Source organism: Antechinus flavipes, chromosome 4 (assembly GCF_016432865.1).
Source record: "Antechinus flavipes isolate AdamAnt ecotype Samford, QLD, Australia chromosome 4, AdamAnt_v2, whole genome shotgun sequence".
Taxonomy (NCBI): Eukaryota; Metazoa; Chordata; class Mammalia; order Dasyuromorphia; family Dasyuridae; genus Antechinus; species Antechinus flavipes.
This window is the reverse complement of record NC_067401.1, coordinates 82,387,354-82,406,621: the sequence shown is the minus strand read 5'-3', so window position 1 is coordinate 82,406,621 and position 19,268 is coordinate 82,387,354. Positions and strand designations below refer to the sequence as shown.

The window sequence follows — 19,268 nt, the reverse complement described above, 5'->3', positions numbered from 1 at the left end:
ATGAGATCTTAGACCTTTCCATACCACCACACTTTAATATTTCTGTTTCTTCATCTGAACATAAGAATCAGTATTGTGTATCGTATCCAGATACTCACAATAGTATTTTATTAACTTTAAAATATTATACAAAAGGAAACTATGATTTTCCAAATCTACTTCCCAAGAATATATCAGATTATACTGGTTTCTTCAGTAAATTTTTGGCAAATAAGATTATACAAATAGAGAACTTTTACTAAATGTCCAGATTAAGCTATAAGTAGGCAGAAAATGCTGCCAAATTTATCTCTCATTTTTCCAATATAATATGTAGCTTTTTTGTCATTACTTCCCTTGAGGGTGGAATTCTTAATCTGAGATCCGTGGACTATATAGACTATTTTCACTAACCTCAAGATGAAATTTATCATTTCCTTCAATTACTTAAAAACATTATTCTGAGAAGAGGTTCATAGCTTCTAACAGATTGCCAAAGGTATCTATGACACAACAAAGGTTAAGAACTCCTGTTTTAGAGAGAAGACCTCACATCCTTGTCCCCAAATATCATCTGGAAAAAAAAAAGGCAATAGAAGGTAAATTGAGATAAAAAAATAGTATATTATCCCAATATATAGATTTATACTTGTGCCCTCTGTCTATGCAGACTCCTTCAAACTAACCTAATAATGATAAAAGTTCTTAGGAACTAAATGTATCAATCTTCCCAACTATTAATATAAACAGTTTAGCTTTATTGAGTCTCTTATTATTACTTCTTTATTTCATTATATAGCCCTTTCTTTTCTCTCTCTCTCTCTTTTTTTTTACCCTAAAGGTTTATGTTTGGGTTTTCTCAGTAATTGTTCTTCGTTATAATTCTTTGTATTCTTGGTTATAAGACCTAATTCCTTTGCCTTCTGAAATATCTTATTTCAAACCCTCTGCTCTTTTAAAGCAGAAGCTGCTAAATCTTGTATGTTCCTGATTGTAACTCCATGATATATGAGTTGTTTCTGACTGTTTAAAAGATTAAAAGATTTCCTTTTTTTCTGAGAACTCGGGAATTTGGCTATAGTATTTCTGAGAGTTTTTAGTTTGGGATCCTTTTCAAAAGGGAGGTGAGCAGTGGATTCTTTCATTTTCTATTTTATCTTCTGGATTTAAGATATTGGGGCAGTTGTTGTTTATAATTTTAAAAATATGATGTCATGAAATAATATCAATGTTCTGGGATAACCAACTGTAAATGACTTGTTAGTTTTAGTAGTATAATTATTCATACCTATTTGGAAGGAATTATGATGAAAAATCCTATCCATACCCAGAAAAGGAATTGATCGAGTCTGAATATAAATCAAAGCATTCTCTATTACTCTCTCTTTTTACTTTTAACTTAATCTTTCTTGAGGGTTTTTATTATGGTGGGAGACTTGTGTTTTCTTTCACAACTTGATTTTTATGGAAATGTTTTACATAAGTTCATATGTGATTTCTTAATTGTGGGTGGGGAAAAGTGAAAGAACCCAGAACTCAAAAATCTTAAAAACAAATGTTAAAAAATTTGTTTTGAATAAAACTAGGAAAATATATTAAACAAATTATAATAAAATATGATGTCAAAGGTCTTTCTTTGAACATGATTTTTAGATAATCCAATAAATTTTAAATTATCTCTTCTCGATCTGACCTGTTCCCAGCCCCACCCGGATATGAGCCAACTTTGGGACTGCACCCGAGGGCCCCTCAAGCTAAGTCTCCTATTATAAAAAGTCCACGCTGGGAACCCCTCTTTGCAGAGATTCCAAACATGGCTACTGTGTGAGGACCCTCTGTCCACTGGACCCTCTGTCCAGTGCCCTCCTTGTCTCTGCCTTCGCCTGTCCTTTAACTTTGCTTATCTAATAATGAACCTCTTTTATCAATCTAAAAAAAAAAAATTATCTCTTCTCAATTTCTTTTCCAAGTCAGTTTTTTGTTTCAATGAGATAGTTCATACATTTTCTACTCTTCCCTCCATTCTTTTGACTATTATTTGTTATGGCATCATTAGTTTCCACTTGTCCAGTTCTCCAATACCAAATTTGAAATTCTGAAAATAAAAGGGGAGAATATTAAAATTGGAAGTGAGAAAACCATTGAATTAATAAACAAAAGTAAGAGTTGGTTTTATGAAAAAAACCAACAAAATATATAAATATTTAGTTAATTTTATTGGAAAGAAGAAAATCAAACTGTTAGTATCAAAAATGAAAAGGGAGAACTTTCCACCAATAAAGAGAAAATTAGAGCAATAATTAGGAATTCTTTTGTCCAATTACATATCAATAAATCCGATAATTTATGTAGAATGTAAAAATCTTACAAAAATATAGATTGCCCAGATTAACAGAAGAAGAAATAAATTACTTAAATAGTTCCATTTTAGAAAAAAAAATTAAACAAACTATTAATCAACTCCCTAAGAAGAAATCTCCAGGGCCAGATGGATTTACATATGAATTCTACCAAATATTTAAAGAACAATTAATTCCAATGGTATGCAAACTATTGGGAAAAACAGGGAAAGAAGGAGTCCTACCAAATTCCTTTTATGATACAGACATGGTGCTGATACCTAAACGAGGTAGGATCAAAACGGAAAAAGAAAATTACAGACCAATTTCTCTAATGAACATTGATACAAAAATCTTAAATAAAATATTAGCAAAGAGATTACAGCAAATTATTCCCAGGATAATGCAACATGACCAAGTATGATTTATACCAGAAATGCAGGGCTAGTTCAATATTAGAAAAACTATTAGCATAATTGACTATATCAATAACCAAACTAACAAAAATTATATGATTATCTCAATAGATGCAGAAAAAGAATTTGACAAAATCTCACACCCATTCCTATTAAAAACAGTAGAGAGTATAGGAAGAAATGAAGTTTTCCTTAAAATGATCAGCAGCATCTATTTAAAACCATCAGCAAACATCATATGTAATGGGGATAAACTAGAACCATTCCCAGTAAGATCAGGGATGAAAAAAGGTTGCCCACTATCACCATTATTATTCAATGTTGTATTAGAAATGTTAGCTTTGGCAATAAGAGAAGAAAAAGAGATTAAAGGAATTAGAGTAGGTAATGAGAAAACTAAATTATCACTCTTTGCAAATGATATGATGGTATACTTAGAGAATCGTAGAGAATCAACTAAAAAAAATTACTAGAAACAACTCATAACTTTAGCAAAGTTGCAGGATACACAATAAATCCACATAAATCATTATTATTTTTATATATTATCAACAAAGTCCAGCAGCAAGAGATACAAAGAAAAATTCCATTTAAAATAATGGTAGAGAATATAAAATATTTGGGAATCTACCTGCCAAGACAAAGTCAGGAACCATAACAACACAATTACAAAACACTTTGCACATAAATAAAATCAGATCTAATCGATTGGAAAAATCTTATAGGCCGAGTTAATATAGTAAAAATGACAATACTACCTAAATTAACCCACTTATTCAGTGCTATACCAATAATATTCCTAAGAAACACAGAGCTAGAAAAAATAATAAAAATTCATCTGGAAGAACAAAAGGTCAAGATTTTCAAGGAAATTCATGAAAAAATTGCAAATGAAAGTGGCCTAGCTGTGCCATACCTAAAACTATATTATAAAGCAGCAGCCATCAAAACCACTTGGTGCTGACTAAGAAATAGAGCAGTTGATCAGTGGAAAAGGTTAAGTTCACAAGACACAATAGGCAAATGATTATAGTATCTAGTGTTTGAAAATTCCAAAACCCCAACTTTGGGTATAAGAACTCACTATCTGACAAAAACTGCTGGGAAAACTGGAAATTTGTATGGCAGAAATTAAGCACTGATCAACACCTAACACCATACACCAAGATAAAGTCAAAATGGATTCATAGTTAAGACATAAAGAGTGATATTATAAGCAAATTAGAATAACACAGGATACTTTACATCTCAGATCTGTGGAGAAGGAAAAAAATTTATGGCCAAAGAAGAATACAAAATGGATAATTTTCATTATAATAAGCTAAAAAGTTTTTGTTCAAACAAAAACCAATGGAGACAAGATTAGAAGGTAAGCAATAAACTGGGAAATATATTTTTTATATTCAAGGGTTCTGATGAAAAGCCTCATTTCTAAAATATATAGGGAATTGACTCAAATTTATAGGCATTCTTCAATTGAGAAATGATCAAAGGATATGGCAATTTTCAGATGAAGAAATTAAAACTTTCTAGGCATATCAAAAGGTGCTCTAAATCATTATTGATCAAGAAATGCAAATTAAGACAACTCTGAGACACCACTATGCCCTTCTCAGATTGACTAAAATGACAGGAAAAGATAATCTCGAATGTTGGAGGACATGTGGGAAAATTGGGACACCTATGCATTGTCGGTGAACTTTGATCCAACCATTCTGAAAGCAATTTGGAACTATGCCCAAAGTGCTATCATTGTGTATACCCTTTGACCCAGCTATGTCTCTACTGAGCTGTATCCATGATGATGAGCAATTCATGATGCTCTCTTCAATAATGAGATGATTCAGGCCAGTTCCAATGGTCTTGTGATGAAGAGAGACATTTGTACCCAGAGAGAGGACCGTGGAAACTGAATGTGGATCACAACATAGTTTTTTCACTTTCTGTTGTTGCCTTTATTTTGTTTTTGTTTTTTTCTCATTTTTTTTTTCCTTTTTGATCTGATTTTTCTTGTTTAGCATGATATTTGTGGAAATATGTATGGAACTGCACGTCTTCACATATATTGGATTACTTGCCATCTAGGGGAAGGAGTGGAGGGGAAAGGAAGAGAAAAAAATTGGAAACACAGGGTTTTGTGAGGGTGAATGCTGAAAATTATCCATGCATATAGTTTGAAAATAAAAAGCTTTAATTAAAAAAGTATATCCTTGACTCTACCTTTTACTGAATCACCCATGATGGGGCTCAGTTAGTGTTAAGGAACATAGTAAAGAGGGAAGAGTTGGCTTCTCTTTTTCATCCTGCTTTACCCCCACATTCTTGGGTATGAAATATGGTCACCTTATCTATTGCTACTGGTCCAACCTGTACAGAAACCAAGGTCAGCAGTTCATATAGTTACTTTCGAGGTATTTCACTTGATGCCCCTTGATTATAGATGGAAATAAAATCAGATTCATACCTGCTTAAATTGAATGCTGATAAGCATATGGGACCGGCTGCTGGTGGCATTCATGCTTGTTGCTGCAGTAGTTCTGGCTTTAAGGCCTTGTTCCATTAGTCTCTCAATTTGTGCATAGCTGTCACAAGGTACAGAAGTCAAACCATCTACGTAAAAGCCTTGGTGCTGATCTTCTCTTACCTTAAGCCCTCCAGCCTTCTTGGTTTTAGAGAGCAAATCACTAACCTAAAGGAAAAACAGTGACAAAGGTTCTTTGTTTCTAATTTTATATTTTCAAATACCTTTAAGTAAATGAAATTAAGCTAATGAATTAGAAAACTTGGGTTTTAGTTTAGTCTATCTACATAACCTTGAGTAAATCACTTAACTTTTAGGGGCTTTGGTTTCCTCATAAGGAAATGTGTGGGACTAGATTTTTTTTTAAAGACTCTCAACATTCTAAAGCTCTTACATTAGGATTTTATGACTTTATTACTTTTAATTATCAGGTCATACATAACTTATGAAATGGAAGAAAACAGGAAAAAAACAGATAATTACTATAGTCAACATCAAAGAAAAATACTGATCATTCGGTCAGAAAGTATGTATTAAGCAACTACTATGTGCAAGGAAAGTATTGTTCTAGATAAAAATAATTAAGATCTGTTTTCTGACCTCAAGAAAATTATAGTCTGAAAGTGATATCTAAAAAATATTAGAAAATGCACTTATTTTTACCTGTTCATTATAAATTTCCAGCATACTGAATGTCACCTGAGAAGACAAAAAGTATTTTTAAAAGTCATTGTTTTGAATGATTCTTCCTAAAACTATATTTAAAGTACAATTAGTCATTTAAAACTAAATGTAAAATGGAAGCAATGGACACTGTCCTCAAATTTAACCAAGTTATATTAGTTTAGATCTTTGAACAAGCAGGCTAGTCATTTCTCTCACACAGGATAAAAAGACTCATAATTCATACCTAGAAGATAATTAAGTTCAATGATCATCTTCTGATCACCTTGTCACTTTACAAACTTTGAAGAAAATGAAACACAGAGAGGCCAAGTATCTTGTTGAAAAAATAAAAAAGAACCAAGAAATTAATCCAGTTCTTTTGACTTGAATTTCTGTTTACCACATAGCTTCTCCAAAAGTTCACTCACTTATGGATGATTTACCTTTCTTTTATCTTCCAGAGGGGAAATATAAAATCTGATTTGATGATTAAATTTGAAGGAAAAAAGAAATATATTTCTTAGTCTCCTCATTACCAATCTCAATCCTGGTTTCTGGGAGGACGAAGAAGAAATAACTGATTGCCAAGTGCTCATGAATGGACCGAGCTAATATAATAAAAATGACATTTCTACCTAAATGCATATACTATTCAAAACCATACCAATCAAATTCTCTAGAAATTACTTTATAGAGCTAGAAAAAATAATAACAAAATTCATCTGAAAGAAGAAAAGATCAAGAATTTCATGGGAATTAATGGGGGGGGGGGGAAGCAAACTAAGCTGGCCTAGTTGTACCAGACTTAAAACTATATTATAAAGTAGCAGTCATCAAAACCATCTGGTACTGGCTAAGAAATAAAGTAGTGGATCAATGGAATTGGTTAGGTTCATGACACAAAAGTCAATGTAGTATTTGATAAACCCAAAGACGCCAGCTTCTGGGATAAGAACTCACTATATGACAAAAATTGCTGAGAAAATTGAAAAATACTATGGCAGAAACCAGGCACTAATCAACACCTAATACCCTATAGCAAAATAAGGTCAAAATGGGTTCATGATTTAGAAACGAAAGGGTGACACTATAAGCAAATTAGAAGAAGGGATAATCTATTTCTCATATCTGTGGAGAAGGAAGGAATTTATGGTCAAAGAAGAACTAGAGAACATTATGAAATCCAAAATGGATAATTTTGATTATATTAAATTTAAAAGGTTTTGTATTTACAAAATTAATGCAGCTAATATTAGAAGGGAAGAACTGGAGAAAAAAATCTTACCTCCATAGTTTCTGAAAAGGTTCTCATTTCTAAAATATATAAAGAATTGACTCAAATTTATAAGAATACAAGCCATTCTCCAATTGATAAATGCTCAAAAGACACGAACCAACAATTTTCAGATGATTAAATTAAAGCTATTTCTAGTCATATTTAAAAAAAGCTCTAAATTACTATTAATTCGAGAAATTCAAATTAAGATAATTCTGAGATATCACTTCACACCTCTCAAATTGGCTAAGATGACAGGAAAAGATGATAACTGCTGGAGGGAATGTGGGAGAACTGGGACATTAATATACTGTTAGTGTGTTGTGAACTGATCCAACCATTCTGGAGAGCAATTTGGAACTATGCCTAAAGGGCTATCAAACTGTCATGCCCTTTGATACAGCAGTGTCTCTACTGGTTCTGTATCCAAAGAAATAATAAAAACAAGAAAACAAATCATATGTGCAAAAATGTTTATAGCAGCTCTTTTTTGTAATGGCAGAAAACTGGAAACTGAGTGGAAACCCATTAATTTGGAGACTGTCTGAATAAGTTATAGGATATTGAATATAATGAAATAATATTGTTCTATAAGAAATGGTCAGCAGGATGATTTTAGAAAGGCCCAGAGAGACTTACATGAACTGATGCTGAGTGAAATGAGCAGAACCATGATATTGTACATGGCAACAAGATTGTATGATGACCAATTGTGATGAACTTGGCTCTTTCCAAAAATGAGGTAAGATTCAGGCAAATTCCAATAGACTTGTGATGGAGAGAGCCATCCGTACTAAGAGAGAAGACTATGGGGATTAAATGTGGATCACAATGTAGTTTTTTCACCTTTTTTGTTCTTTATTTTTTTCTCATTTTTTTCCTTTTTGATATGATTTTTCTTTTGCAACATGATGAATTGGAAATATGGTTAGAAGAACTGCATATGTTTAAGGTATACTGGATTACTTGCTGTCTAAGGGAGAGAAGAAGTAGAGAGGGAGGGAGAAAAATTTGAAACACAAGGTTTTTGTAAGGGTGAATGTTGACACATAATATTAATTTTATCTGAAACAAAAAAGTCATCATTTGTCATTTAGGAGATTTTAACATAAAATAAAATTCCAGTGAATCTGGAACTTAGAAATACTGACACTTAGAATAAAATCTTACCTGATATTGTTGGTTTTTTCCTTTGTTTTCAGTGGCTTTAAAGAGTTCTTCACACACATTGGGGATTATGCCTTTGTCAGCACCATAACCAATCATGGAGTAGCTTTTCCCAGAGCCAGTCTGGCCATACGCCAGGAGGGTAGCATTATAACCCTGCCAGGCACTGTCTAGAACTCCTTGACCAAGGTCACGAAAAACATCTCTCTATAAAGATCACAGGGGGGAAAACTTAGGTAATGGAGAGCAAGAAGAAGCATCATTACTAAGCACCTAACAGATACTGGGCACTGTGCTAGGACAATAAAGAAAAACCCAAATGGTTCCAGAACACGATACCATTGGGCAAAACAACAATATCTAAATAATTTTTACACACCAAAAAATACCTAGCATTTATATAGTACCTTAAGGCTTACAAAGTGCTTTGCATACATTATTGTATATATAATTTCAGGAGGATATTTGCAACTAGGGTGGGGAAATCAAGAAAAATATCGTGTAAGCAAATAGTTGAGCTATACGAAAGAGAAGACAGAAGTGGAAATGCAGAGATGAAATAGAATACTATGAAGCAGCAAATAGGGTAGTTTGGCTGAAATAACGAGTGTATATGAGTGGGAATGACATATAAAAGTGGAACAATAAAGAAGACTGGAGCCAGGCTGTGATGGGATTTACATGCTACACAAAGGAGTTAGCATATTCTCTCATCAGAAGCTAGAGTGCTTATTCTGAAATCAAGAATACCTGAATTTGAGAACTAGTAGATATTTAGTAGAATCTGACTCTTCGTGACCCCATTTGGGGTGGGGGAGTGGTTGGCAAAGATTTGCCATCAAGTTCTCCAGATTCTAGGGTCAGTATTTTATCTGCTGTGCCATCCAGATGCCAGATTTTAAATGCCAAATTGAGGAATTTGTGCTCTATTTTGTTGTTTAGTTGTTTTCGTTCGTGTCTGATTCTTTGAGACCCTTTTTGGGGTTTTCTTGGAAAAGATACTGGAGTGGTTTGCCATTTCCTTCTTCAGCTCATTTTATAGATAAGGAAACAGAGGCTAATAGGGTTAAGTGACTTTTCTAGGCTTACATAGCTAGTCAGTGAGTGTCTGAGGCCAGACTTGAACTCATGAAAATGAGTCTTCCTGATTTAAGGCCAAATAGTCTAACCACTGTGCCAGCTAGCTGCAGTAGATGTGTAATCACAGCCTTTATCAACTTCAATTTCCTCATCTGTAAAATGAGAATAGTAGTTATTTTACATAACTGTTGTGAGGATCTACCGAAATTATCTAAGTAAATAATCTAAGTAAAGTGCCTTGCAAATCTTAATTTACTTAGCATACATTATTTGTGTTTAATTATTATAATACTCAAACAGCTGCTCTAATTCATATGTACCATTTTCACCTGAGTCATTATTCATATTTGAGATTTTGATATAACTTGATATAAAATTCCAGCAAATTGAAAACCTAGAAATACTGACACTGTTAGAATGAATCTTAATAGAAGCTGCTGGTTTTTCTCTTTGTTTTTATGGATAAGTAAGTGCTAGCTACTTTTTGGCTGCCACATCACATTGCTGAATTATATTGAACTTGAAATCAATTTTAAATTTCTATATCTTTTTCAGAATCTTTTCAAATTGTATCATTAAATGGAATTTTTCCAAATTTCTGTATTTAAGAAATTTGACAAGTGTTACCTATACTTTCTTTTTTCCCCCCTGAAACAACTGGTGTTAAGTGACTTGCCCAGGGTGACATAGCTAGGAAATATTAAGTGTCTAAGGTCAAATTTGAACTCAGGTCCTCTTGACTTCAGGGCTGGTGCTCTATCCACTGAACCACCTAGCTGCCCTCTTCCCTATACTTTCTTCCAAAGTCACTGACAAAAATACTATCTCTGAGCTGTCATAGATCTGACTCATTCAATTGGAGGACTTCTGCCAGTTTAAACTAAACCATTAACTAATCTTACTCTCAGTTTAACCATTTGACTAGTTCTGAATCTACTTAGTATATTATCATGTAGTCTACTTTTTTCCACAAGAAAAGGATTTTACTTTTCTGAAATGGTTTCCTAAAATCGAGATAAAGTATACCTACAATACTTCTTTGAACTTGGTAACCTTTATTGATAAAGGGAAAAAGGTTAGTTTGGCATGACCACTTTTTCTTGATGCAGTCATGATGGCTCTTTTTATCACAGCCTCCTTTTCTAGTCATTAACCATTTTTTAAAAAGTGACCTTTTCTAGAATTTTCTTAGGAATCAAAGTCAAACTCGCTGGTTTAGAGTTTGCAGGACCTATTCTATTAAGAAATATTTTTGTCCTTCTTTAGTCCTGAACTATGCCTCTCCTGATTTCTATTATTTTTCAAATAATGAAAGCAGAGCAGAAATTGCACTTCCTGGTTCTTTCCATTCACAAAGATATGTTTTCTTTGTTTTTGGTGCATTGAATTCATCAAGTAAATTTGGATGCTTCTTTGATAATTTTCCATACTTATTTTACATATCAGCTCTGTTCAAAGTAATTCTCCTTGGCAGAGAAAACAGGTGAGAATTAAGCAATACTGACCTGTTTTTTACATATCACCAAAATAATTTTTTCCCCTGGGAAATGGTCCTTTCTCTTCTTTGATCCTTCTTTCCTCCAAGATGGGAGGAAAAAGAGCTATCTTTTTCTCATGTGACATTTCTGACATCTTCATAAGACTTGCTTTCATATTCCATTCCTTCATTCCCTTACTTGTATTTGCTTCTATCTTTTCTCTCTTTTTTTTTTTTTTTGCTGAGGTAATTGGGGTTAAGTGACTTGCCCAGGATCACAAGCTAGGAAGTGTTTAAGTGCCTGAGGTCACATTGGAACTCAGGCCCTCCTGACTTCAGGGCTGGTGCTCTATCCCTATCTTTTTTTATCTTATCCACCTTAATTTATCTTTAAAGAATCTAATTTGATTTGTAAGTTTTATGCATCCTTTTCCAACTGAAGGTAATGAAGAAAACAATCAATGCCGCTCTTGTCTTCAGTTTATTGTCTAAAATTTGTAGCTTTGGTAACACTTCATGGATTTCTTCTGTAAATATCATTTGTGCCTATTTGAATAACCAGAAGCTCTGCCTCAGTATTTCTATCTAGGGAATCATCAGTATTTAATTCTTTCCTCCCCTCTTCTTCTTTTTCTCCCTTATTAGATAAGAGAATTTGTGGATTTAGGTTTTCATTTGGAGGATACCCAGCTGTTTCCTCCTTAGAACATCTAGTTTCCTCTTCTTTATGAAAAGTTTCAAAATTAATTTTTTTCCTTCCCTCCATATTTTCTCTCTTCTCTCCCAACTGCTGTCCTTATCTCCTCTTCTGTGATACATTACTCCAATTTCCAACTTACTGAGAAAAATTTCTCCCACTTCAAATATCTCCCCCCTCCCAAGTCTGTTTTTTTTTTTTTTAATTTCATTGTTCTTGTTAACCTATAACCTGTTAACCTGTGAAAGAGTCTCTTCAACTTTTTTTTTTTTGGTCAACTTATGGTAATTACTTAGGTGTGGCAGAAATACAAACAATGCATAATTGAAATCGCGGCAAAAATTTCCCCTTTCTCTATACTGCATGGGCATCTTTCCCTTACTTTTAAACGGACTTAGGGGTGCTTATAATTAACCTTCCAAGCACCTCTCTTTAACACTTTAACAGACTTATCACCTCAGAAAAACAAATTGGAGAATTCAAGTTGATTTTCCTGAGCAGTAAGTTTCTGCATTGAACCACAATTTCATGAGACTCCTTGGCCATCCATGCCCACTTCTTTTCTGATTTGACTTCTGACAACTAGAATTTCTTTTATTTTGCCATCAACAATTTTGCCATCTTTCCCTTCCAATTTCCTTTAATGTGCTCTCTGACCTCTCACTAGAAAGTAAAGCTCCTTCAAAGAGACTTTTTTGATTTGTTTTTGTATTCCTAACATTTGACACATTGAATAGATACATAAAATCTTAATAAATGCTTTATCTGATTTTTCTATATTTCCTTTGATCAATTATCTAAATGTCTACATTTACCAAATCCCTAATTCTCTAAGATTGTTACACAAGGAATGTATATGAACATAGAAACAAGGATAAGCTAGGAGTATGATGAAGAATACAAGATGAGGATGATTGAGAGCAGGTAGATAATAAACAGAAGGCAAAAAATCTAAGGTAACAGCAGGCTCTGTGATTCTGGAATACAAACACCTAGATGAGGAAAGAGAATGAGGCAAACTGGCTAATCACCATGTCATTGAAGAAAGAAAAAAATTTTTGCTAGGAGTTAATATGCAGCCCAAAGTATATGAGGCAAAAAACTTACCAACTTGTATCTAAGATATAATGTAACCTATTTAACATGTATAGGACTGCTTGTCATCTGGGGGAGGGGGTGGAGGGAGGAAGGGGAAAAATCGGAACAGAAGTGAATGCAAGGAATAATGTTGTAAAAAAATTACCCTGGCATGGGTTCTGTCAATAAAAACCTATTTAAAAACAAAAACAAAAACTTACCAACAGTAAGAAAAAAAAAAAGAACCTGCAAAAAGACACTAAAGTCAGAAAAGATCTTGTCTAAGAAAAGGGCAAAGCATTCATAGTAGCAGAGAATTCCATGCCTACCTAATTCTTGTTTAGGGGACATGGAGAATCTGCTTTCCAAGACGTACTTATGAAACACAGATTTCTTCTCCTTCCTCATCTCCCCACGCCACGCTCCCCCCCTCCCCTTTTTTAAAAGACTTCTGGTTAAGCAATTTCTTAAGGAATGGTATCTGTGGCAGAAGCCTGGAAGGCTTTCTGCTTTGGCTGCTTCCCAAATGGTGGGATATAGAGCTCAGATCTACGTATACTGTCAAACATCCTCCAAAATACTCTATACTAGCTGTATACTCCAACTTCCAACAAGTATGGCTGATAGAAACAAAAGTTTGAATAGTCTGGAAATGGACTTGGAGTATGGGATATTAGGTGTAATTCATACAAAGTTAAAAAAAAAAAATCTCTTGCCCTAAAAAATTTACATTCTGCTTAAGGAAAGGAGAGAAATGAAATAGAGAAGTAATGAAACTCACTTAATTCAACATCTCTTTTTTAAAATTGTTTTTGGAATCAATATAGGAGCTATATGTGGAAACAAGTTTCATTATTTTCTAGCCATTCCTTTTTCTTTAAAAACAATAACCACCCACAAATGGTTATTAATCTGTTTGATGATTTTCACCATACTGAATAAGGAGTGAATTTTGTGTATTTTGAAAATTCAAATCAAGTATCAATTGATGATTTACTATGTTTATTGAAATTTTAAAATATATATTCCCAAAAGGTCCATGAGGGAAGGGAGTCTTAATTGTTTTTATCTTTGCCAGTGCCTGGATTAGTGCTTTCTACAAGTAATTTTTGATGTAACTACGAGAGTTCCAAAAACATGAAGAACCATGGCAATATCACTGAGACAAAGATTTATACTTTCAAAGTAATTACTTTGAAAGGCATCATTTATTTGGATGCAGAAAATAGTTTTACCATATATCATATAAAATGTATACATATACAACATACATAATTATGTACAATTTCCAATACATATCAGTAAAATTAGTAAAATCTATATTTTTATGTAATATCAATTTTGTAGATTAAAAAAAAATACAAGTAAAATTTTATTTTAAGACAATTTACCTGGCCTGCAAATTCACTGTTAGAACCAGTTGAAATAAGTACACCATCTTTGTCCCTTTGAAAACCACTGTGAGACCAATATGCCAAATCAAAAGTAAAGGTTTTTATATGTTCTGGGTTCTTGGGATCATGTATAATAGTGGTTGTCCCAGATTGCATTGAAATCACACATCTGCTTCCTGCATTCTTCTCTCGCTAAAAGTAAATCAGAAACAATCTTAGAATAATTACTTATAGACTTTATCTAATTTATATTTACTTGTAGCTTTTAATGCAATATGCCTGAAATCATTTTAAGTTGTAGTCATTAAACATTTAAGCTTCTTTTTTTGAAGATGCATTCTTCTTTCCCATTATGCTGTCTTAGAAAGGTTTTGTCTTGCTTTGTGAATTCTTAACATAAGTGATCCAGATAGCATCTGTTTCTACCACCCACACAAATTAGAGATATTAATGGTGAGGCAACATCTTTAGTCTTCTATTGAAATTTAAGAACAAAAATCATAGAATTTTAGAATTGGAAGGGATATCTCAAGAAAATTCAGTTCAACTGGATCAAGAATTCCCTCCATACGACACATGAAAATTGATGAGTCAGATTTTTTTTGAAGGGCCCTAGTAAAACATTTCCTAAAACCATGTGGATAGCTCCATCTATTTTATTTTATTTTTGTTTTAACTTTAAAATGTCTTATTGCTCTTTCTACCCAAGTTGAGTTTGGCATGAACATTATCTTTCTTCTATATGACTGCCTTCACACTTGAACATATATATAGCCATCACATTGCTCTCTCCCAATCCCCCATGATTTATTTGGGCTAAACATCCATATTCTTTCAACCTAGCCTGACATGGCATAAATCTCAAGTTCTTTATCCTTGTCATTCTTTTCTGAATACTCAAATTTACCAAAATCCTCCCATAATGTGGCATTCAGAAATGAACATATTCCAATTATGTGATCAAAATAGAGGGTTTTCTATCCATGTCTATCAGTCTCAAATCACATTAGATTTACTAGCTGCCACATCAAATTATTGGCATTGAGCTTTTAGTCCACAAAAACCATTTATAGAAAAATGATAAACTACTTACACTCATTTTGAACTTTTTGTAAATCCCTACTCAATTAGTATTAGATTTTATGCTTGCTGTGTCAAGATCTTGTTTGGATCATGGCTCTTGTCATCCACTGCGTTAGCTATTTTCCACTTAGTTTTATGTAATCTATAAGCTTGATAAGCATACTTTCTATGTTTACTCAAGCTAGAAAAGCACAAGTTAGAATGACTCCATTCTTTCCATTCCTGTACCCTAAAGGAATTGCCAGTTATAATCTGTCACAAAATCATTTAGCATCAGCAAAAAAAATCTCTTAGCTTTCCTAAGAATTTAACACCTCTAGAGACATTTAAAAAAAAAAAAAAAAAAAACTTTGGACACCTTTTTTCCCATAAATTCCTAATTCAAGTCTAAATTTGCCCCTCTGCAACTTCCATCAACTTGTTTTAATTTTTCCCGAGGTTAGGGAAAACAAGCATCATTCCCTCTTTTGCATTACAATCAGATAGCTGTAATGTACCACCTCCTGAAGTCAATGATCACCATAAATCCTTAGGTGGTCTCTCATCTAAATATTACCTGTACCTGACTGCTTCTTAAATCATTCTGGGTGTTTGTTAATCATAGACATTTATTAAAAATATTAAATAACAAGAAGATCAAAAACAGATATTGCTAAGTTATGTAATACTTTAAGATTTGAAAAGGGTTTTTAATATTGCATAGATTATATATGAATTGTCCTTATTTTACATAAGGAAAATGAAGCTCAAAGAGTGTAATTTATTCCATTGTCTCACCCCTGTAACTTTGGGCTTTATAGCTGATGAGCTTTCACTGTCACATCTCAGGCCCAGGCCACTACTTCCCAGACTTCTCCCTACTCTTTTGATTAAGAGAATCAGTATGTACAAAGTAATGGTGGGGCAAAAACTTATGTAGACTCATCTAACCAATATAATCAAAACAACTTTCTCCCAAACTTCCTTCTCATACCTATTAAAAAATGGAGAAGGGGTTGAGGGCAGACATTGAGATAGCAAAATACTAAATGTTTTAATATTTAACATCCACTCCACTTAAATAAGATTTATTGTAGTCCAAAATTACCTTTAATGACAAGAACTGTTCAATACTACTTTTTTAGGTGTGGAAGGGCAAAATTAGTCTTCAATTAGCAAAACCAAAGATGATAATCATCAACCTGTGATTTACTTAGATTCTTAAAATATTTAAAACAGGGATTATCTTCCACCTCTTTTTATAAACTTGTACAGCAGTGTCTGGAAGATAATGTTTAAATGTTTACTGATATAGTTATAACTAATTAAACCATTTAAAAATCTGTAAATGAGGTGGAATGGTATACAGCCAACTTAAATAAAGACAAACTAATTTCCAAGTCCTGTCTGCCACACATACTGGCTGTGTGACTCTGAACAAATCACAGCCTCTCAATGCTGCAGGCAATTCTATGTAAACTGTGAAAATGCACTAGTAGAGGAAGGTTCCTTACTCAGAATTACCTGTATAATAATCAACAATTCAAACAGAATTTCAAAAGCACTTAACATGGCAGTGAGCAGCTTCTTGAACTCAGGAGTCAAGAAAGAACTTGGTTTAAGTGATGTCCCACTCACTCACTAACTGCTTGACCTTGTGCCCGTTTCCTTTATCTATAAAGTTTGTACAATAGTACTCTGTCCACAGGCTTGCCCTGAGAATCAAATGTGATAAATGCTCTCCACCTTTTACTATTACATAAATATGACTTGCCACACCGTCTTAACATTTGATTTTCACAACCCAATGCATCGAAGAAAAAGGCTGATGGACCTTAATCAAAGTTAGGCATTACTTGCTTAATTAAGGTTCCAAAAACAAGTCTTCTTGATTCTAAGTCCAGTTCTTTTAAAGATGATGCAGAATAGTCAGAGAAATTTAGTACTAGGTAACTTCTTGGTTTAACTGTTTAGAACTACTGTTCAGTTTTAAGCTTTTTCATTTTTCTAGATCGTTTCTTTGAATGTTGTTAATGTTTATCCCTTATGACAAAGGAGGGGGAGGGAAGCAGAGATTAAAAAAAAAACAAAAACAAAAAACACAAAAACCACTAACCAATACATTAAAAAAAAAGTCTAATATGAATGCAACAATATAAAAGAAAAAAACAACAGAAACTGAATGGTGTGAAATTATACTATTTTTGATTTTGAAAAGTGATATTCGTTATTTCTCATAATCAGTTCAAAGGTTCTTTACAATAGGTAAAAGTGACAAGGTACCATATGATTACTGAGAAAATTGGTATTAATAAAACAAAATGTAGTTTTATACAAAAAAAGCTGTAACAATTTTTATTTTTAACGTACTTACAAAAACAGGTGTTCCAGCTAGGTTGAAAATTTGGCAAATTTTCATGTCAAAACATTATTTTCTAAGGATAGTCTTTTAAAATTTTTGAAACGTATGTTCAATTTTTGTTATTTGTTAAAAGAACAAAAGTTAAAAGTTGGTTATTTTGAATGTGTATAATCCATTTCTGGACTGAAAAAAAAAGTGTGGAAAGAAAAATTTTTGCTCCAATTTTATTCCATAAATCCTACTTTTAACATATGGGAAAGGATATCTTGATATATTTTTTTAACATCCAAAAAAATTACCATGACTGACATAAATCATTTCCTAGTACGTTACTTTTTCTAGTGAAATCTATTTGTATTTAAATAGAATCACAAAATTGGAGAGTATCCCAGCTGTTATCTGATTCAAACTATATCTGAAAGTAAATCCCTGCCCCCAATATGGATACCTGAAAAATGGTCATTCAGCCTCTGCTTGAAGACCTCCAAGAACAAGGAACTTACTTCCCTGAAGGTAAATGCATTTCATTTTTCAACAATTCTAATTCTTAACGAAGTCTATTTGTCTAATTGATGCTTCCTGGAATAAACTACTGAGAATGTGTTTAAACAGGTCTAGACCATTCAAATAGTTTAAAGAAAAGGTAGATTCCTGCTATCTAGTCAAAATCAGTATGAAATTTTTATTTGGCACAAAGTACTTACCTGATTGAAAGGTCGAACTCGAACTGCAACTTTTACACTGTCCATGCTTGGCGCTTCCATTGTATTTTCTTTCTTTTTATGTTATTTGGGAGAAAAGTAATTAGGAAAAGCACTCCTAATTTACACTAACCCAACCTGGTACTAAAATGCCTGCCAACTTTCTAGATGATTAATTTTTAATGTAGATAACTATCAATTACCTGCTATAAATTATTTTTAGGCAATCTTGTATAACCCTAGTTTATTCATGAATTCTGGGCCATCATCAATTAAAACTTTATTCAGATACATTCCAGAAAGGATGTTTAAAAAGCACTTCATTACCTGTACTCTCTCTATGAATCAAACCAACATTTTCTAGCACCTTCTATCATATTTATCAGCACTATTATACTTCTGAATAAAGGGCTAAAAAATACTATGCCTCTGCAGCTCTGCAAGAACACAGACAATATAAGCAGAGCATAGGACAATGAAACATTTATATAGTTCAAAATACTTAGCACAGTGCTGGGAATATAGTGTTTACTGAATTATAATTGTAAAGTGGGGACAAATTATTTCAAACCTCTGCCACTCTCCCCCTCCCCCCTCCTCCTTTGTGTTCTTGTGGGAAATGCTAGTATCAGTGAATTAGCTAATTCAGTAAGGATAAATAGACTGTAAATGTTAAAGCATCTGAAACTGCCATGTCTAAAGTATGATGAACTGGACATGACACTATATTTGCTAAGTATAATATTACTTAGGGAATTGAGTATGTTAGATAATAGAAGGCATTCCCTTCCCCCTTCAACACTATTCATACTTTAAAATCAAAAGGTGTATAAATAATTTACTAATGACCTTACTGCTTAATACAATGGCCTCAGTTTCATCCTTAATGAGTCAGAAAATCAATTTAACCCTAAACTAAACCAATAGTTCAAATCATCCTTATTTAAGAGAAATTTAAGTTCATGAATCAAAGAATTATTTTCAGAGCAAATACTATTAGTCCATAAAACCATTACAGAATTACACAAAAATTTGTTAAAAATCTGACAACATA

The 19,268-nt window shown here is 32.9% G+C and overlaps 1 protein-coding gene across 1 annotated transcript in view; it reads right to left on the bottom strand.

The window, feature by feature from the left end:
• Positions 1-19,174, bottom strand: part of LOC127561274 (kinesin-like protein KIF28P) — a 57,888-nt gene extending 38,714 nt beyond the window's left edge. The window contains exons 1-5 of the mRNA XM_051996562.1: positions 18,218-19,174; positions 14,036-14,281; positions 8,368-8,571; positions 5,919-5,954; positions 5,199-5,423 (exon numbers count right to left, since the gene is read on the bottom strand). Of these exons, the coding sequence (XP_051852522.1) occupies positions 5,199-5,423; positions 5,919-5,954; positions 8,368-8,571; positions 14,036-14,281; positions 18,218-18,277 (771 nt within the window). The 5' untranslated portion in view covers positions 18,278-19,174. The remainder of the gene's footprint in view (positions 1-5,198; positions 5,424-5,918; positions 5,955-8,367; positions 8,572-14,035; positions 14,282-18,217) is intronic.
• Between the last annotated feature and the right edge of the window lie 94 nt (positions 19,175-19,268).